The 22391-nt window shown below is 42.4% G+C and overlaps 1 protein-coding gene across 6 annotated transcripts in view; it reads left to right on the top strand.

Annotated features, from left to right (window-relative positions):
• The window catches only part of pcdh7b (protocadherin 7b), an 87209-nt gene that overhangs the window by 43466 nt on the left and 21352 nt on the right, over window positions 1-22391 (top strand). For 2 of the 6 annotated variants that reach the window (XM_058065671.2, XM_058065674.2), the window contains exon 2: window positions 2157-2352. The exons of 2 other annotated variants lie outside the window; for them this stretch is intronic. In XM_058065671.2, the coding sequence (XP_057921654.2) occupies window positions 2157-2352 (196 nt within the window). Of the gene's footprint in view, window positions 1-2156; window positions 2377-22391 lie in introns of all 6 variants that reach the window. 2 more of the 6 variants (XM_058065670.2, XM_058065673.2) reach the window with 1 other exon arrangement.

The raw sequence follows: 22391 nt of genomic DNA on the forward strand, positions 1-22391 counted from the left end.
ATTTGCATCATTGGATAACTATTTCCTAGGCAGTGTAACACCTCACAGCCGTCAGTGTTTGGGTGCAAAAAACACAACCAGAAAACGAACAAAAAAACGAGATTTAACATCTTAACATGGCCTCAAGTGTTATTACACTCACAGAACCGTTTTCCTTCTGGGTCCATGATTTTAATTACACAACAAATGTTTGGCTATTGGAGTGAAATTTGCATGAATATTTATACCGATTCATTTGTTGAGTGTTGATTGTAATTACACGGAAACATGATTTATTGCCAGGATTGCAGTGTTAGCCAACCAACCAGAGAACCAAGTGGAAGTAAATAAATAAATGCAAATTTCCACTCAAACAGAAGAAGAAACCCTTTTTTGTCATTTTTCTCGGAGGTTTGGGTAAATGTTATTATCGGTAAACAAACAATCTTTTACCGTGCAAAGACTCATACTTGTTTAAGTGTTTCTTGGAGCAGAAGACAACTTTCCAAAGGTGGCCTGTTTTCCCACATCAGTATATTGCTTTCTCTTCACAACACATGAACCTCTTCACAAGGAAACATTTTAAGGTAGAAACGGTAAGGTAATTTATCGTTTCAGCCCTTGAAACGGCTTCCAGAGTGGGAAAATCTGATAATGATGGCTTGTCATTGCCGTGTAGACGAGCAAACCACGGCGTTCTAAAAACAATGATGTCACCACCCTGTCATCAGAAGTGAGCGGTTGCTGACTGCTACCGAAAAGCCATCGAAATAGCTGAATACTTTGACTGACATGACTCCCAGTCAACTCCAACGTGACTCTCAGAAGTCATTCCACTTGATTGTGAATCCAGACAAGCCATCTGTTTACAGCGTCACATGCGGGTGTGTTTTATGTATTACATCATGGCAGGAAATACTCGACTAAACTAATCGAGACAACAGGATAACAAACGGACAGACACTGAGGGAGAAATGATTGAATAATGAGCTTTTAATATGGATCATGGAGGTTAATCAAAAGAAGACAATGTCAGGAAGATGATGATGAGGTCCGGCGAGGACCTAGCAACAGAAGCAAGCTGGCACTATGTTTGTATCTAATTAATGAACTGCATTAGCCGTTTGTAAAGCCATTTATTATGATAATGGAAACAAGCCTTCTCCTTTATTCTGTAGCGCACACGTAAATCTGTCTTTCACCGCCCCCACCTTGCTGTCTGCCGTTACTTTTGTGCAGCACTTTGACAGGGATTGAGAGCAGCGGTGCATGGAAGGGAAAAGCGAGTGATACAGTGAAAAAAAAGAGGCTTTTACTTTAATGAAATGCTCTTACTGCTTAACTCACTGACACTGCTCAATAATGCCTTCGATCAAGCTCCACGTATTGACAGCGCAAGCCCGCAGAGCCTCAGCTGGATCGGAACGCTCTTATCGTTTACCTGCATCCCCTGTTCCCTCTGTCCTTCTGAAATGAATATGTTAAAAAGCCCCCCTGACTAGTATCTGTTGATGTATCTCTGGGAGTTAAAAGTTATTAAAGTTGTTTACTGCTGTGGGAGATTAGGCATGTATTGTGTGTATATATATATTTATATTAAGTGTGTGACAGTTTAAAAGTGCTACAGTAAAGTAGCCGTACTGGGAACACGCTGCATCTCTTCAGCTATGTTTGTCCACACCTGAGTGTGTGTCTCCAAGAAGCGCTATTGCATACTTGAATCACATTTTACATCCAACATACGAGAGGCAACCCTGCATCTCGCCCAAAGACAGCTGAGATAGGCTCCAGCATACAGCCCACAGCTCCCACGTATGTAGGTGACTTAAGTCTGAGGTCCAGGCTTTATTTCAAGATGTGCAGCCAAGCATATCTGGAACTGCAATAGCAACCGTTTTCCTCTTCTCTCCAAAATGGAGCAAACAAGGGATGGATATGATACAGGAACACATATTACTGCAAGAACATGATTATCTTTATTTGCATAAACTTTTAAACACTATCTAGTTCCTCAACTACTTTGGAATCCTCGCAAAAAGCCACCCTCAATTGTCTGCTTTTCCTGACCTGAACTCCCTTTCCTAAAATTCTATGGATGGAACTCCCTTCTAAACAAACAAGTAAGTTTCAAAGCGTCCCTTTTATAGTGACCCCCGGCAATTTGGTTTCTCTTGTAGCCGTTTCGCCGAGTGACCTTCTCGGTGGTGAGCCAGCCCCAGGACCCTCACCAGCAGGGATCGCTGCAGAGCTGCTACGACAGCGGCCTGGACGAGTCTGAGACACCCAGCAGCAAGAGTTCATCGGGGCCCCGGCTAGGCGCCCTGCCCCTGCCCGAGGACAGCTACGAGAGGACAACGCCGGATGGCAGTGTCGGTGAGGCAGAGCACATGGAAAATGGTAGGGGCAAACACTGAAAGGAGATTTAGAAAAAAAAAAAACAAATGCTAAGATAAAGGCCACACATGCACGCACATACTGCCTAGAGCATTCAAGCAGGATGTTAGACAGGTAGACAGTCACAAACTTGCGAGGTTCTCTGTTTTTTTTTTTCTTAGACAGTATTTGACTTGAGGATTCTTGCCGCCACAACGCTCCTTCTTGATGCACTTTTGCGATAGACCTTCATGTTGAAACATACTCCACAGACTTTTTTTTTTCTTTCAAAACCTTTCAAACTAACTTTCCTCCTTTTGCTCATTGTTGCTTCGGGTGATTCCCGCTGAATTTCATCTGGTAGTGAGGATAGATTTTCCACATGATCTTTCCCTTGGTTGAAATAAAGTCAAGGGGGGAGTAACCACAGGGGGCTAATACCCTAGTTGAATTGGTAAGAGGCTGTGTTGCTATAGTTGCTGTGTTTGCCTCAAGGCCGTATGAAAGCTAATATTTCTCAAAATTTACTGTGAAGCCTATGAGTGAGTGAGCGGGCACTATGAACAGTCTGGATTGTAGTTTAAGTTTTTTTTTTTTTCAGGTAGTTTCTTCACATCAGAGTTGTGTGTATGCGGTTGCATTTTGCAAAAATATGCGTAATCAAGCTAACTGGATTAACTGTCTCGTTGTGGTTTGTGACGCATGTAGACTTGGGCAAAGCAAGATGTCCATGTCAGATGAGCAGCTGTCCTTAATGCAGTGTGATAGGGGGTTTGGCATGGGACTGATCGGGCTACCTTAAAAAGCTTCTTTAGACATAGGCATCATTCAACTGGACGGTGGGAAATACCTTATTTTTTTTGTTTGGGGGGGGGTGGCATGGTCATTTTGTCCAAGATGAAAAACAGACATCTACATGCTTGTCTTAATCAAGATCTGCTGACTTGGCTTGTGTGTGTGTCGATAGAAAAGCATTTATACAAACAAGATTGCAGCAAAGCAATTTATATAGGTAGTGCATACGTTCCGTATCCATAGATTAGCTGTTTGTGAAAAAAAAATTATTCCCGCTTTTGTGTTCCAACCACTTTAAAACTAGCAATATGTCTCCTCTTAAGCGTCCTTGAGGAAGACCTTGCTTGCTCACTTATGCGCGGCCACTCTTTAAGAGGGCATCAGTTAAACACCTAAGTGCAAAGCAAATGCAATCATCAAAGGTTAGGGCAAATATTGGCTAACTGCTCCAACCTCTGTGAGAGGTTTGTGTGTGTGAGGGTTGACAAGCGGGGGGAGTCTACACAAGAACCCTCCCGAGATTTTTAATGTATTTTTTTGGCGGGTTAAAAAAAAATAAAAAATCACATCCACACTGTGCCGGATTAGTAAATAGTTGCATCCAGATGGGAACGGATAACTGAGTGAAAACGATGTAAGGGACACTTATATGTGGTCCACACAGAAGGAACCACATGACACATCAAACCATAGAGGTAGAATTACTTCTGCGAGTCATTATGGAGAAAAAGACAACTAAATATCAGGACATTATTGAAATATTAAGATGTGTTCTCTCAAATTTTTAAATAATTTTCATAAAAATACCTTTTTCAGAGCACCTAGAACTCCGCTATGTAGATGAGAGGTTGAAATGACAAAACACTTTGATTTTTTGATCTGAAAATGTGATGGCCCATAAAGATACTAATTAGCTACCTAACATTGACTACCCCGCTGGTTGTCAAGTAGACACAATATGCAGGAACAGAAACAATAGTGCACTATCTCAGCTCAACTTCCCACCCATGTTTCAAACTCCACACACATGCAGTATAAACCAAAAAACAGCTATCATCAACACCTTCATTGAGATTGGGCTTGATCTTTGACTCTGAATCACCGGAAAAGTGCCGGAAAATCCAAGGTTGATTCCAGATCAGGATATGACTATGTTTAAGTAGGAACATATGAAGCATTGCGCCCGGACAAAATAGTGATGCACAGCTGGCTCCCTTCACTTATTCATAAGCTCACCCCCATCCTCATCAGATATTCATCAACATTTCCACAGGTTTGGATCAAAACAACCTGTTGTTGGCTAGAAAGTAGGCAGTTACGTGTTCAACCTCTGAGAGTTAATTCTTCCAAATAAACAAAAACTCTGCACCATTTCATCCAGTGTGAGGTGTGCGATGTCGGAACAGCCGCTAGCGCTTGAGTGGAACACTACCACAGTAAATATTTATGTTATTTGATCAATTGTGTGACTTACAGAGATATGTCAGTGAATATGTTTTGCCCTTTCACTTAGCATCTTCTTTTTTGTTGTTTTGAAACTACTTTTCTGCCGAAGGCAAATTTGTAAGCAATGCGAGTTGTCAGGAACTAGACAATCCTTCAACTCTCCTGCAAACAGAGGCGGCACCTTAAGATGATCACTCGCAGATAGAAGAACCGTTTACTGGCCTGAACATCACTGAGAGTTCATTTACGTCGACTGCCGAGGCGGATGAAGAGTGCAAATTTATTGCAGCCCTTCTAAAAGAGTAATAGTTGGTCTTGCTAGTGTTAGCATGCCTCCCACACTCTGGCTGCTAGACAAACCACCCTGCAGCAAACTCACACCCAGACTCCGTCAACGTCTTCCCTGCTGGGGTACCGCAGTCGGATTACAAACATCCCTCAGCGGCACACGCCACATCCGCTTTTGACACGCATCAACTGGATCGCACAAATAGACGCAGGGAATTTGTTTAACAGGCGTTTGGTTGCAAGAAAATGGTAGTTTTACATGAAAACCCATTTGGTGGAGCACCAGCTATGTGAGAACCATCCGTACCCGGTGCTTTCACTTGCTTCCTGTGTCTCTTCTAACTGCAAGACAGCAAATACTTTTGTCACTTTTTCACTCTACAACCCGAATTGCGGAATCTCTACTTTAGCTTTAAGGGTTTTTTGCCGTGGCGCCATCTGCTGGATCTGGTGATCCACTACCACGCTTTCCAATGATGCCAAAATGCTACTGCTGATGCAGGACGAGACGCTGCATCATTTTGCAGCTCTGTGAGGTGTGAGTTGCCTCGCTACATCCTTCTATTCATTGTTGTTGTTTTTTTGTTTTTTTTCAAAGCCTAGTTAATAATGTGTATGTCTCGTGTGTGTGCGTGTGGATGTGTTTCCGTTAATGAGGCAGGCCCGTTAGTGCGGCCAGATGGCAAAGCAAGTGTTTAATTAAAACCATTCATATTTCAAGAGCGGGAGAAGCAATAGCGCTGGTCTTAGGTTTGATTTCCCCAAACATGGTGCAGGGATGGTTGTGTATGTGTGTGAATTGGGGCAGTTTGGTGAGCAAAAAAAAAAAAAAAATATATATATATATATATATATAATAATTTAACAGAAGGCATGTGCATTATCCACTCCTCTCCCCAAGGTCATGGCCCATGTGTGCATAGAAATAAAGCACCAGAATGTGAAAACCAGGACAAAAAAATGGAGGAAATCACAGTTTCATCATTCACAGTTTTTGATGCCCCTGTAGATTTATACCACGCATGTCTCATCCATCCCTTGTACTCCTTGGCCCTTATTTCTTCTTGTGATATCCCCAGGCAAGGCGACAGCCGGGCAGATAGGGAGAACAAGAGGACCTGGTGAGATAATGTGAGTGAAAGCACCGTGAGGGAAGGTAAAGAGATGGAAGTCGAGTGAATGAATAACACGGTGAACAGAAGCTCAGAAGCAGATGGAACAGCGGGAGGAGGGAGAGGCCGAGCGGTGTAGAGAGGAGATGCCGGGAGAAAATTAATTAAAGAATGTTTAAATAAAAAAAAGAAAACAGGAAAGAGGTAGAGAGAGTGAGGTGAAAAAGGAAGCCACGTGAAGGAGGAGGGAAAAAAAGAGGGATAAGACGCCAGCGGGGAGTGGCGGCTGACAGAGAAGTGATTGATCACGGCTCGGCTGGAGCAGGCAGGTATTCAAATCATACCCCTGTGTCACATCCACAGGCCTGGCTTCTTCCTCTCTGACTCTGTGCCTGTGCACACTGAGCACACATGGGCTGTAAAGCCCACTCGCTGCCGGCCCAAGTCCCTTAACATGGACAGGATTATTATGGAGGAAAATATGCAATCCACAGGGAGTAAAAGAGAACTTGGACAAAAAAAGATGCTGCCTACATTATCCACACAGATAAACATATAGACCTTGTGTTACTTATCCAAGTAAATTCAAGTGAAGACAGCAGGTTGCAGGTTAATACACCAAATATTACAATAAGCAGTATTGAATGTATGTGATGGGCAATTGGGAGCCCATTGAAGCAACTTTAACTGCTAGCAAACTTATTGCATAATCCAAGCATACTGCTTTTGTTAATTATAATTATTGTAGGTTTACAGCTTGAAGTGTTTGCCTTGAACCACAAACCACAATTGCTTCACGGGCGGCATGTGTCTTGTGTTAGCCTGAGTGCAGGTCTGACTGCTGTTGACTGTGCATAAGGCAAGTATTGCTTTGGTCTTTTGTATAGCTGAAACTCGGGCTGACTACCCAGAAACACCAAAAAAGATCATTTATCTGCCTTTCAAACTTGTGTGAAGACCACCCCCACCGCTCTGATGGATGTCTTCTTTGAACAGGAGAATAGTTGAGCAACTTTATGGACCCTTTGAGACAGCCTTTGTTCTGAATATGTCCTGTCTTTTTGCATGAAAACATGCAAGAAATGTGTTTTAAGTGCATGCTGTAAAAGCCTCATCCAAAAGAGAATACTTGTTTTTTTTTTGCTGAAAAGATGAGTTGCAACATAGTGCTCTGCACTTTGGAGCGACCGGCGATAGAAAAAAGTAAAGAACAGTTTGTCATGGCAGTGCAGAGACATGACTGTATTTTCAATGAGGGCCCGCAGTCATACAGTGTGCATCCGCCGCCTGTTTAGGAGCAGTGAAACAACGCCGGGAGATTTGGCTCATATTCAAATGGCATTTGTTGCAGTCGGAATGAAATCACTTTCTCAGACAGCGGTTCATTCTGAATGCATCTCCGCTAGCATTGCTAACATGCCAGGTATAGTGTATGGGCGGAGGCCTCAACAAAGACAATAAAAAATCTCTGTCAGAGCCTCCAGTCCTCTCCTCCCTCCTATGTCTGTTTTTGTTTGCAATGTTGCAACGTGATCACAATGTGAATGCCCATCGTACAAAAGAAGGAAGGTGCAACATACTGGGAGGAGGCAGTGGGTGCCACTTCTTTGGGTATGTAATTGTACGTGTGTGGATGTGCATATGTTAACGACTTCCAGCAGAGCCGACGCTGGAAAAGAGAACATTCACTTCTTTTCACACTTCGGAGAATGTGCTGGAATAGTTTAACAAGAAACACATTCAGGTGTTCACACATTCTGTAGGCAAACTCCAGCACCTCATGCATTCATTCATGCACCCGCTAAACATATCTCACAGTGGAGGCGCCGTGCACATACAGCCAATGCATAATAAGCCACAATACGTATTCTTTCCACGTGTCAACTCCATGCAATTTAATTCTTGTTTTCCTTCTTGTCGTTATAAAACACATCACATTTGTGTGATTACAGAGCCTTCCTGTAAACGCTGAACATGTGTTTGCACCCCAAACAGCTCCAACCAGATGTAGTGAGCCTGCAGCCAATATTAATCCTTGTGTCTTTATTTTAGGGAATCATTGCCAAAATTGGTCAGAGATATCTTTGTTTTTCTGAGAGCGTGCTCTGCACACTCTTGTCTGAATATACACACCTCCTCGTCGTTTTGACCTTTTGAGGTAGGAATGGCAAAATGTGCACACATTTTTTCCTGCCGATGTTTGTGCATGAGCTGACAAGCGCATGTTCTAGTCCTGTCTCTGTTTACATTAGGTATGTGCGGCGTCGGGACCGCCAGCAGCTTAACCTCTGACATTTGGGATACTTGTCGAAATAAATAAGAAGTTCTGGCTCGCTGCTGAGAAAACAGCCTGTGCTTGTGCTTCATCTCCAGCAGGCATGGATGGTGTCGGGTTTTCCAGGATTCTCCTTATTCTGGCTGCTGAGGCTGATTATTGATGCCAATTACAGTATGTGACACCATTTAAGACATCATTTTATCAAACCTGCAGAGATCTTTACAATAGTTAGTCAAAAAGGTGGAATGTAGAGTGCTTGTTTGTAATTGTTAAATGATTGCTCTGTAGTGATACCAAAATAAATCTTGGGTAACATTTGGTGTTTTGTTGATTGATGATTTAATTCTGGATATTGGGGGGGAAAAGGGACACAAACACCTAACCTTTTATTGAGTAGGCTCTGACGTGATCTATAATTGCATCCTGTAAAATAATTTGCAGTGGGAGTCATTATTGATGTGCTGTTTGCAAACTACGCACACATTTCCTGTTTCACAGATACGCACACATTTCCTGTTTCACAGATAATATTGTCTCAGTAAAGGAACTTTGCAAATACAATGAAAATAGTTACCTTTTGTGTTCACCACCATCACACTCATGGAAATCGCCTTAAACACCTTCCTAGGCCATACTTATGGGGCCAAATTACTACACGAGAAAGTTAATTATGTATCAATATCTAATCATCACATGGTATCTAAATCATTAAGATTGTTTTCTCTGACATATTGCTGTCAGTGCAAGGTTTTATTTGCTGCTATTTGGCATGGGGGGTGCATTTTCAAAAAAATGTGCACTTCAGCTTTAATTATCTCCCTTGTCAGGCATTTAGTCAAAATGTTTGGAGAATGTGTCATATACAGAATCTTGCAAAAGCTTTCAGCACGCATTTTTGTCAAGGGACAATACAGAAAGTAAACTTGGATATACCTTAGAGGAGTCAATGTACAGCTTGTATAACATTAGCTTTACTATCACTGAAAATGAATCAATACATTAGAAGCATTGAGTCATTCAGTTTTTATGTTCATATTAATGAATATAGAATATCTTGATAGAAACGTATAATACTGTATATTGCGAGAGTGCCTTAGCTTTGGGCTGTGTTGATGCATCAACTGTAATGTTTACACCAGACACAGTAAAGATCAAACTGGGGCATGTTTCAGGTTTCTACTTGGCAGTAATGATTTGGGATCAATACATGTGTTTATTTAAGTGAGCGTGGGCTTTATATACAGTATATGAGGCTGACTGCTCTCAGAAGATACTTTTTCTTCCCTCCTCTCGCCATCTCTAGGCCCTCCCCTCGTTCGCCTTATAAAAATAGATGAAAGCATGCAACAATAGAAGAAGGGGGATTATCCTTCTGCTTGCTCCAGCAGCACCCCCCGGCCCCCTCCCCTTTGAGGGCCCAGTTGATGTGTCTCATATGGAGGCACGGCTTGCAAAGCTAACTTTCCTTGTGGACAAACGTTAGTTGCGTAATGGCACACTGCGACTTTTGACATTGAAGTTGCTGGTCGGCACAAAGACACACGTGTGCACTTGCCCGCTCAATCTACCTGCAGGGATAATGTTCCAGTGAGTTGCTCTAGCTGAGGAATTTAATTATTTCCTCCTTTTTAATTCCTCCATGGACTTATGCTCATGGAGACAATTACTCTGCTGAAGAAATTCTCTGCAAGAAGATGGCTGATTAAAGAAATATCTAAATATTGCAGAATGCTCGTTATCTCCTAACCCTGAGCAATCCTCCTGTGCGTCGCTGAGATGTCCAAAAAGGGTTGGATGAAGGTTTTGTCCACAGTCTGAGGATGGTGACTTTTTTTTTTTTTCCAGACAGACTTTGTCACAAAGGCTAGCCCGTTTAGTCGGCTGAAGCAGTTCCCTGGTGACCAGGGCCCAAGAAATGCACATAAGAGCGCGCATTAACAGCATGCATGTTTTATGAAGGCCGAGCACTTCTTAAAACAGCTATTCACTGAATGGTGCACGCAAGTGTGTGTCCATTAGGGAAAGGAAATTGTGCAAGCCAATATTTGTGCTCCCCCATGAGTGTTTTGTTGACCCATTTAAAGTGTTCAGTGTGTAGCTATTGATCTCCTATAGTTCACATGCTAAAAGATGCATTTCCATCATCGTCTTCAGCAAATCTCTCATTGTTTTCACTCTGTTACCCTCCTTTCTTGGTGCACCAGGATTTAATGCCGGAATGAAATCATTGTCAGCAGTATGCAAAGACTCTCGCATAAAACAACCTGCTGACAGCTCAAGAATTCTTGCGAGGCGCCACTTGGTATGAATATGCACCTCAAGGCTGGAATCGGTTTGGAAATATCACCTTTTCCTCTGTTTCCACTTTGAGGTCAACCAAACAAGGAGCCAAAATGAATGCCATTCAGGCAGCTGTCTTTTTCAGTTTGCACCACACTGGCCCTTCCCTTCACAAAGCTACAGCTCGCCGACTGGGAGGTCCAGGCGTGACTTCCTGTGAGGCGTGAGCAAAGCCAAAGTGGCTGTCAAAAGCCTCCATTTAAAGCACAAAAGGGAGAGCCAAAACACATCAGCGGACACAATCAGAGCAAAGTAACGTGACTCTAAAAGCAAACAACTAGCTGGTGCAGAGACACAAAGATTAACCCCTTGGAACAAATGCAATAGGAGCACACCTGTTTCTGTGCATGGAGGGCTAGAATGTTTGACTGTCTGCTTCCTGCTCTTTTGTTTGTGGCCCAGACCTGAGACTAATGGCTACCTGCAAGGCTAAACCAATAGCATTTATCTTGTCTGCTGCTTAATCTGACCCTGAGGCAGTCACTTTAGAAAGGTTTGCCGGACAGGTCGCATAAGCCTCTCAATGGGGCACAAGGGATTTTACTTAAGCAGGTGGAGTGGGGGGGGGGGGGGGGGGGGATTCTGTGAAATATCAATGTAAGCATGAAAACTGTTGTTTTTTTCCCTACTTTTTGTTGCGCTAGGCCAGCTGTATTCTAGATGGCCTGTCAGAGTTATTTAGCCTCCTTTTCAAGTGAAAGTCTTCGACTTGGGTTTGAAAATTTCACCGAAGTGACAGATTGGGTTCACACACTCTGTGCACAGAAACAAGTTACAGTCATTATCCAGTTCGAGCTGTCGTGATCAGCTGGCTCTCTAAGTACAAACACTCACTCTAATATGTGTTTATTTTGTTTATAAGGCCACAATGTACAAAATACAACACTCCAGTCAATGAATTACGACTCCATCACCTCACATTTGAATCCGAGGTCAACAAGGCGACATAAATCATCTTAATCCCTGAGTGATTGCTCAGATGCACTCCCATTTATTTGTAAATACACACATCATAAAAAAAATAAGGCAGCTTTAACTGACTTGAGCTCACAGGTCGCTCCGCTTTAATCTTAGTCGAAAGCAACCACAGATTAGGAAAAGAACAGATGGTTTCTGGGTGAAAATTACATTTTCCAGACATTTCTTGATTATTTACACAGCCCACCAACTCACTTTGTATTATTACTGCGCTTACTTGTCGTCGCTTTTTGGGGGCATTATCCAGTTTTAAACACAATTCCGAAAAATGCGTCTGTACTGTTGTTATTTCAGCATCAAAGTCCTAATCCATGTCAGTACATACGGTACATGCAAACAGTAATCCTGCCTCTCCTTGCTTCATGTTCTTTGGCTGAACTCTGTAGGAGGACAAAGAGCTATGTTTTTGAATCCTTAGAGGTGGAGGCCTTAAGGCGCCAAATGGAAGCGTTGGCTGAAGAGGACAGAAAGTGCATAAACTGCTGGCTCCTTGTTGTGCTTTTTGGATTGATAGGAAGCATGCTAAAGTTTATCCACTAGCAGAGGTAACACTGGGAGTACAGGGATATTACAGTTTGCAACCCTGGCTTTCTTTTTTCTTGATTAATTGTGCACCGGTGTACTGCTGGTTCAATCTAAAGTGCTTTAGAGGCGAATATAGGAGGGTAGAAATAATGAAAAACAAAGAAGGCACGCTTGAGATCCTGCGAGCACTTCACCTAATGAAATGCAACGTCCAACACATTTTTTTGTTCCCCCGGAGCGGCATATAGAATAGAGAAATGGAGTTGTAGAGCAGATCCTGGAGTGTATGCCCAAGAAGCTTGGTCCAATCGATACTGTAGATGTGGCTCTTTGCTTTAGAACACCACTTGTAATGCCTAGTGCTGAAATAGGGCAAAACTATTCCCTACAATTTCAGCAATGGATGTTTGTGTTGTAAGCGGAAACAAGGCCACAGTGTAACTTCAGTAAAACAGGGTGATAGAATAATCTGGTGTTTCAAATAAGTCACAGGTGAAAATTCACAGTCCACTCCAAAGCATCTTTTCATATCGACCGTAACGGTCTTCTATTCCGATATTGAGAAGCAATGTTTCCCCGCCCCTCTCCTACATCTTGGTATATCATGTGTGTGTCTGTGCATATTTCTTTTCCTTGCAAGCTTTGGGGAAAAAAAACAAAACAAAACAAGGAGATGCCAAGTATTTGAGGCGCGGAGAGACAGTGAAGCAAAGGCTCCTCTTTGTTCTACAAACTTTTCTCTCTGGCCAATATCCCCGCCCAAAATGAACACCCCCGCCCTCTCGCCTGCTTCTGTCAGCTTGTTGTAATCACATGCTTTTCATGGAGAATCCCCCCCACAATGATTTCACAGAGTAATACTTTTTAAGGAGGACTTGTTTAACATCCAAGTGTTGATTGGCATCACTCGATGATGGTGCGAGAATGCGGCACTCCCTGTATCCAATTAGAAGGTAGTCATCTGTGTTGACAGCACTGCGTTGAAAGGGAGAGAGGAAAGGTGCAGCCACCAGTGTGACTAATAATAGACTGATAACTCTGAAGCTGTCGGCAAAGGGTTTTGTGTTGCCAGGATGATGTACAAGACATGGAGGAAGATTATTAGAAGAGGATTTTATTCCATTCGAACATGCGACACATTCAAGTGCATTGCTGGATAGTATAATTTACTGACTGCTGTCCTACAGTATATGACAAAAGTGAGAACACCCCTCACATTTCAGCATTCATCATTTTATTATGTCTTATTATGTCTTTCAAGTGTTGCAATAATAGAAAAATTAAACTTAAATAGAACGTGTTTGCCAGCCGAGGGGGTCATACTATGCTTCACAATGCCACAGTAGATTTCATGTTTCCCCTCATTTGACCACAGCATTCCCATGCCGGAAGCAGTCATGCTCACTACCATGCTTGACTGTAGGTAGGGGTGTCCCGGTACGGTAATTACTCGTTTGTCAATGTTAATTGGTTCTTGAATCGACTGTGATAAGTGAATTTTCACAAAGTAAGATTTAAAAATCATTAGAATACATATTTAGTTGAGTTAAGTTTTAGCTGGAGTGGATTACAGCTGCAGATGGAACTGGTGTTATTATTATGATTATTATTCTAATAATAAGAATCATTAATACAATAGTAATTTGGATTATGTTTTTGTTGTGCCTGCAGTAAAAGCCTGTTGTTCCGGCTATCGAGTTTGATGCATGTGTGCCTCACTGAAAATTACAGTAACATTACTGAAAACCTATTGGAAGCAGTGTAGTATACAACATAGCATCTTTTGAACGCATCTTCTGAATGTCTTATAACAGTATTCTAGTTAATTTACCTTAATTTAGAAAAACAATACAATTTTCAATTCAAACCGCAAAGTGGGGAGGACGGAAGTGTACAGCGTTTTCATGTCTGATAACGATATTACAGCCTTGAGTAATGATATTTTATCAGCACAAAGTATTAATTTTTGAAGTGTTAATGATAGAAAAGACTAGATTAGATGATATTACTGATGTATGTATTGACATCATGGTATAATGTAGCAAGGCTTGAGGTGCTCAATTAAGTTCAATTAACCCAACATTACTCACCACCAACAGGGACTGGTCATCTAGCACAATACATTAGCCTCTCTTTTATAGTAAATTGCTAATATTATAACTAATGACTTTTGCCATCCCATGGGAGTTTATCGCGCTTTGCAAATATTCTGAACACTGTTGGTTGTTTGTGGGAGCCAGAGGTTTAAAAGTCTTGACATCTAAGGTCTTTATTTGTTTTCAAATGTGTAATGAGGTTGGAATTAAATTAAATTTCCACACTACTATGCCACCACGGGAAACTTGTGCATGACAAGTTTTGCACTCAGCTGCAATGTCTGTTTTGGTGTTTAACAAAAATAAAGCCAAACAACATCACTCCTACTCCTTGCTATTGTTTACAAGTTAACACATGCTGGTTTTGTGTGATTATGTGGGCTCTATCCAAGCGATGCTTGATAGAAGTACACTACTTGACAATGGACTGCTTGTATGGAGCTGTTTTTTTTTTGTTTTGTTTTTTTGCAGATATGGGACGGATGTCCATTATTAATATGGAATCAGGACAACCCCAACTGTAGGCAAAACACAATCATGCCAGCTATTTGGACAATAATGGCTGTGTGTTGACTGATATTCAGTGGATAGTAAATCTAAAAATACAAGATGACTAAAGTATATACTGTACAAGTGTCATTTCTTGAGTATTGTCCTGTATATTACTGTTTGGCTGTAATACCTATCGCTCACATGCAGTAGTGAAGTGCTATCTGACAGTCCATGTCTTCCACCCTCCTCTGTGTTTTCAGTCTTAAATGGATTATGGTTGACGGTCAGCTGTGTGTTAACCTGCACTTGTTTGCTCCTGACTTCCCTTGCACTCAATGGTGGGAAAGGAGGAATTTACTAGCAGCCGCCTCAGCCTAAATGCTGGCGCGTTACTAATCACGTTAGCATTGATCACGCGACTATCCTGGCTTTGACCTTGCTGTACTGCATTTAGCTGCAATGGGAGGCACTGTGTAGCATTAGCCAACTCTATGCAGTTGACTAATATATTATGGAAGTGCAGCAATAGAAGAGCAAGCTGGCATACTGTATATTACACCCCTGTGTGAGTGTGTGTGTGTGTGTGTGTGTGTGTGACGTGCATGGTTTGCTGCCATGATTACCCTAATATGCATTTGAGTTAAGCTCAGCCTCTGTTCAATAAAAACACCAGAATTTGCTATCAAATAGAGGCACGCTGCTCAGAAAGCGTTGTCAATTTTATGAGAATAATGTTTCTTTTCAAGCATGAGGTCACAACTAAAGAATCCCCTCGACATAAGCCAGAGAAATGAAGCTATAGCACTTTTCAACTGGGATAATTAGTCCGGCTGACAGTCCATCCCCATTTCTGACACAATTTTTATTCTGCAGTATGGAGCTGTAATCCCCCCTTTGAGGATGTGTGAGTGTCTGAGAGTCTGAAAGTTGTTTTTTTTTTTTTGTTCTTGTGGAATATATTCAAGCAATTAGAAGCGACTCAATAACACCCATAAGCGTCTTGTAATTAGATGACATGAGAGCGCCTCTTTGACCTCCATGTGGGCTGACCAGTCACAGCTTTTGTCTCTTTTTGTGTATTTGGGTGTTTGCACATATGAGGGATTCAGGTTAGGATGAAAGTGCAACGTGTTGGAAATGCTTTGAGGCAATGTTGTTTGTGTTATGACTTTTCTCTGCATTTTGAATGAAAAATAAAATATTTATCGAAAGCTGGATCTAGATAAACGTGAGAACTTGTCACAGTCTGTCCAGTGTTTCCCAGCCTAATGGCCTTCTCTGGATGTCTTGTGACCCCTCCTTTCCAGCAAATGATCATTCGTCACGCGACACAAGGCAGATTTGGCTGAGTGCCTCCGAGGTGTTTGTCTCCACTGATGACTGCCCCACCTGTTTGCCTGTCACACATTTCCAAGCCAAGACACGTCACGCATAAAGAAATAACTCAATATAACTCTGATGGGCCAGGACAGAACAGCGCCTTTAATAGTTATCAAATGTCAGGTATTCCTCCGATTCAAAATTCAAGTTTTGAATGTTTCACTTAGAACAAGCAATGGCCGTTTGGCCGCCAACAGTGGTTTGGAAAGGTCTCGGCTGTGAGTTAGCTTCAATGGATCTCTAATAAATCACATTTTTAGACTGACTTCAACTTTGAAAATGCTGACTTAGACGGGACGGCTGATCAGCTTACACCCAAGGTGGCATGCTATGATTTCCCTTTGCACTCCGCAGCCGTCCTTTTGCATTAGTCTCTCGTCCTGCTTCATTTATTCAGATGACTCTCTCAGCGCCGCTTTGTAAAATGCTTAAGCGGTCCAAATTGAATGCAAAATAGACAAATATTTCTTTAAGATGGGGGCGTGTACTTTGGAAGACTGGGTGCCTTTGTGAGCATGCACGTTACATTTGGAATCCAAGACAATTTAAAAAAAAAATGGTAAAAAGTAAATGATGAGATTACTGTGTTCTCAGATAGGAGCTATTACACCGCAGTGAAAAGGGACACCTCCCCCAAGTTTTAAGCTCATAGCAAGGTATGACGCTAATCGCTTCAGACTGGTGTGGCAGCGATGAGGAAAGAAAAAGAGACACGAGTGCGGTCGGGGCGTAATGGAAGGCAAAGAGTCGACGTGTGCGAGTCAGCAAATGGCCAGAGGGGATGCTGTTGGCAAAAGTGGGCCATTTGTTTGCGTGGCTTCAGTAAATATGTGTCAGGCCCTATCATCTTTCCTGGCTTAACGAGCCGTGACTCTCTCACTAGGTGAGGCCATGAGGGCACATAGGTTAGTTACAGCGACACTCACACACCCACACACACATTTGGCCATGGTTTGTAATACCTGGACTAAAAATCACGCACAGCACATGTGATGGTTGTTATTGTATTAAATAGGCCACCATCACCTCAAACATCAAGCCTGTTTAGTGACATATTGTGGGTAACTAAAGCTGCAAATTTGACTTATTACCCAATATCATTGTTAACACAACCCAGTAAACCCATCGACGCTCAAGTTACTAATTGCTGTACTGTTGACCCTTGAGTAGCATCATTAATTAGTTCGAGAAGGTCCAACTCGCACCTTAACCAAGTCAATCAATGTAAATCCAAATAATCTGTTCCACAAAGCCAAACATCTTAATATTAATATTGCTATAGTTTTACAATGATAGTTTTACATGCAGAAAACACTTTGAAATTCATATAAATATGTATAAACGGTAAACGAAAGGGACAAATGAACATTGCGTCTTTGAACAGTCAGCTTAAATGTTAAATGTATCCCTTTCGTATTTAATTCATCATTTATATATATTTAGAATGGTTTTATTCTATTGCAAGTAAAATTGTAAAACTATAAAAATGTGCTTTGCTTCAACTGCTGATGACATAGTAGACGGACTGACTTCTGGTTTCAGTTGCCATTTTGTTTTGCTAGCTAATAAGACGCTAACAAAAAAATATATAAAATAAATTAAAAAATAGTTGAGAACTCACACATGTATGAACAACACAAGATGTGCGTCTATACTGACTGGAGAATGCATGCAAACCGAGGAAAAATTGTGGTGTAAATTTTCAACGCTAACAGAAAAAGATGCTAACCAGGACAGACGCTAACTGAGGTGCTACTGTATAATTACAATAAAACACATTGTTACTGGTAGGGATGCACCAATCACCGAAATGATCTTTTTAAATAGCTTCACACACCTTCAATGTTCCAAACGAAGCTTGAACATCAGGTTGCAATGGAGATGATTTGAACATCTTACCAAAAGTAAAGAGCACAGTGACTGGAAACGGCTCATCGTCCAATGCCATGAGTTCCACTATCGTCCTCGTAGTAGCCTTGTACTTTTCACTGCTCACAAGCGCTAAGAGCAGGCCACCACCTGGCTTTTTCTAGCTTTAGCTTTAGCCTTAGCCTGATTGCCTTTTCGTCAGTGTGGCAGAGCAAAAGGCTGACTTTTAGACCTTTGCAGAGGTTGGTAAGATCAGTGGACAAGATCGGTTTCATGCAGTATGTACAATTAAAGGAAATCCAACATTTGGTTATGTTGGAAACATGGTTATTAAACCACTTACTGATAATAGTCGTGTTTATTAGCTTGACGAATGTTTTTGATTTATCATACAAAGTCTGCTATTTGCGGTATGTCCTTTTCAAAGTCCAAGCTCGGGCATGTTTGCAATGAATATACTTTACAGTAGGTGCATGTTTGCATGGAGGACACTGCAAATGTCCTGCCCCACTTCTCTCCCCTACATTTCTTAGTGAGGAGATGTCCGTCCCTTGCTTTAAATAGACTCCCCCCTGGGGGGCACTGCTGGACACGTACAAAGTCAACACCGCTACCCCGCCCACGAGGGGACATAACCTTGGCAGATACTTTCTTTTCACACATCAGCAGTGTCGAACATTCAAAATTTTGATCTTTGGGATTCTTTTCCATTATTATTTTCACACCCCCACCTTCTCAATGGTCAGTTTGGCTCTCTCGTTAGAGGACATTCAAAATGAGAGGTTAGAGATGGAGGTAATGAATCGTATCTCATCGCTCGCTGCTTTAATTATTCCGTCATCAAGGTGTGTTCCTTTTTGAGGAGCCTGAGGTTATTAAAGAGTGTCCATTTTCATCATGGAGCACCATCTCCCCTAAATAAGCGAGTAATTAAAGTTGGAATAATGAAATAGAATGGAAGAGTTGGCTCATTTTGCTTTTAATTCATTTTCTGTTCACAATGGGTTTTCCCTGTCAGCCAGGAGTTCCCACGGAATACTGTACATGCTGCAGCACCTTCTCTTTCTTCCCAATGTTTACAGATAAATGACCAAGTAATGATACCTTTTCATCACCTAGTTTCATGGTCTTCTTCTCCTCTGTGTCCTCAGTCTTTGCTGTTCTTTGAAGTAAAGCATAGCTTCCTCTTCTGCCAGGCAGACAGTGATAATTACCAGTTAAAGTGAAGTGGACCACAGTGCTGTAGCTTCATATACCACAAAGACACCTTTTATGGAATTAGAGTGGCCCCTTTATTGTCTGCCTGTCTAGTGGAACAAGTGGAAATTTGTGTGTTTGTGTTTTCTTTGCACAAAGAAACATAAAATCGTGCATCCCTTATCTTGGGGGTCAATTATTTCTAAAGCCCATCAGAGGGCAGCCCTATTTCCCCCATGATGATGGCCAAAGTCTGTTACAATTTGATTGTCTTACAATAACATGGTTTTTATTAAAAACAAAAAAAAAGTGACTTTCTCATCCGGATGCAAAAAAAAATGTTTTTTGAAGTTGAACACCTTACCTGGAGATCAGAGGAGTTCTATTTAGTTTAGTAACCTGTCTTTAAACAACATAGGCCAGCCTGTGGGAACGTCTCTGACATCTTTCCATCTTATTTTAATGCTTCGAGTTTCGCCCCTGGTCTCTCCTGTGCCCCAAGGAACCCCCATGGCCCCTACAACGCAATGCAAACAAACAGCCGCTGGCGTAGTGGCGCTTACAGGAGTATGCCCCACCAGGGAGTAGGATAAATAGGGAAGTGGTGAAGAGAAGATTGGCGAGGAGGCGCAGTGACAAATAGCAAAATGTCATAAAGTAGCACTGAAGTAAAGATGCGACTGAGGGAGGGATGTGTGTGTGCGTGTACTTGTGTGTGATACGCTTGAGGGACTGGGCCACAGAGACAATGCGCTCATTAGTGCTTACTCGACTATATATTTTCCCTCTGAACACGAGGACATCTCATGAAGCAGGGTAGCACATGCAAGTCTGCACCAATCTGGCAGTTTTGTTTTTTTTAATTCTGCGGCACACATTTGCATATTCAAATGTATGGCTGCATGCCTGTAAAGATGATTGTTGGCACCACCATCTACTGTATGAGGAGGTAAGCCCCAACATTGCCCTAACTGTGAGCTGTGAGAACCAGGTCATTATTGGGGATGAACTCTCCAGCTAAATATGGAAACTTGGGGCGTAAAGAAAGAAATAGCGGTCGCCTCACTTGATGGCAAGCATGTGAAATCAAAATGGCTTCCATGGAAAAGGCATTTATCCTCAGTGAATGCGCTGTTTGCTGAGTCACACGCTTAGCTCTTTATCAACGCTTTATTAGGAAGTTTTCCATCCAGTCAAAGCCATCAAAAAAAAGGACTCGGGTTTGGGGGAGGAAAGCGCAGAGCCACATTGATTGACATGCGGCAGCGATGAGCAATTGTTGACTTTTTAAGTCAAAGCCTGTGGCAGCACAAGCCGACCCCGAGCGCAAACGCTGCAGCGAGGTGAGCCATGTCACCGGGAGGACATGCCATTTACTCTTAATGATGCAATTGTGCATTGAGTCCAAGTTGGAAGAAGCACAATTCACTTCTATCCACACACTGGCATCATTAGCCGGCTTGTGTCCACTCCCTGAGTCAAGGGTTGCGATGACAATTTGCCACCACCGTATTTAGGAACATTACCGCCATCACTCACAGCAGTAATGAGGGAGCAGCAGATGGATGCCATTCTAGAAACTGCTTTTAATGACCAAACAGGGGATTGGGCTCCCGAATGGAGCCTGCAGACTCTCACTCTTAAAGGGCAACTGCCAGATAGCACACCAAAATAAGGGCAGGGGGGCTCATTTTCTTTTCACCTTTTTTGAGGTCCAGCGTAGGCGACGATGATGCTGTGCTTTTGGGGAGCGGAAATCTCCGATGAGAAGAACTTTGTTACTTCTTGGTCTTGCGCAGGCTCAGAGAAACTGCTTTATCCCATGTAGTCCACTTGGGAGTGCCTTGTCTTTTCACCTTAAATCCCTGATTCCTATGTCAGCCCTACAGTCCTATAAATAGATGCTTATGGTGGCCAATCAATACCAGCAGATTAATAATGGGATTTAGCATGACAGAGGTGATATTGTCATCCTCACACCTTTGGTGAGAGACACAATATACAGTAGAATTTCTCAACACAGAAACACTTAAGGGCTCCTGTCTTTTTCTTCTTCTGCACAGTAGCCATGCACAATTCAGTTTTTATCCACAGCAAGAGTAAAAACATCTTTATTTCTTGCCTTGACACTTCATTATTTGAGGCCAGAAAAATAGCTGTTTGGAAACCAAAGTTGTAAATGTTGTCGCATGACCCCCATTTCCCACACCCCCCACCCCTTGGGCTGAGGGCTTGTCTCAGTGAGAGAACAGTTAGGATGTTTCACCAAGCCCCTTGAGGGACCCTGACAGTTACCTCATTCCCCTGTCTTTAATTAGCGATGTGTATTAGCCGTTCGCCAGTGCAGATGAGAGCCTGCGAGGACATTCAGGAGACCACCTGGGGATCACTGCGACAGGATATCAGGGTCTCTTATCTGTGGTCCCGGAGGGTGAGCCAGAAAAACAGCTAAAGCAAACAGCCTCCCAGGTAGTGTCCTCATTAGCGCTATCGTCACTATTAACAGCATTAGTGCCAATGTTTTGATTGCCGTCATTAGCGTTAGCAGCTTAAGCTGCACAGTTACCAATGAGGTAGGGGCTAGGCTAGGAGGAAGGGGCTAGGACCGTGTATGGCAAGTGTTTTAATGCCATCAACAAGTTGTTGGAAAGCCATAAAAGTGTTTTGGTTTATGTTGCTGATACTTTGCTTGACCTCACTAGGTGTTTCTCAGCAGACCACCTCAACCTGATGACAATAAGCTTGCACAAAAGGACACTGAGCCCAGTTAAAATGACTGCACAGGCGTTGTTGGCGCAGACGTGTGGCAGTCAGCAAGTGTCAGGGAAATCTCCAGGCGGCATGCCGGGTTCTCTTAACTGCTCTAGCATTGTCCATATTGGCTTGATTCATGAGGCCATTGAGCCTCTCCGCACCAAATTGCTTTCCCTCCTATAATACCCTGCTGGTAACTGCGCGGCATTATGGTCAGCAGAATCTCATCCCTGATGTTCAAACATATTCAATGAGATTCAGGCTGCAGCTGTCGCAAGCTTGCATGTCGCCTGCCGTCCTTCAAATAAAACAGCAAGGTGTATTTTTAAACAATTAGCTGTGAATATAAAAGGAGCAGCAAGAAGCTATACAAGAGTAGAGGAAAAATAAGCAAAGCAGTGTAGGAGGAAGATACTATGTACTGTACTATATTGAAGCACAGAGAGCATTCATGCACCTTGTGATACCCTCGTGTTAATCCTGGTGTGC

This window comes from Doryrhamphus excisus, linkage group LG2 (genome assembly GCF_037039965.1).
Source record: "Doryrhamphus excisus strain RoL-2023G ecotype Guam linkage group LG2, RoL_Dexc_Guam_v1.1, whole genome shotgun sequence".
Classification (NCBI taxonomy): Eukaryota; Metazoa; Chordata; class Actinopteri; order Syngnathiformes; family Syngnathidae; genus Doryrhamphus; species Doryrhamphus excisus.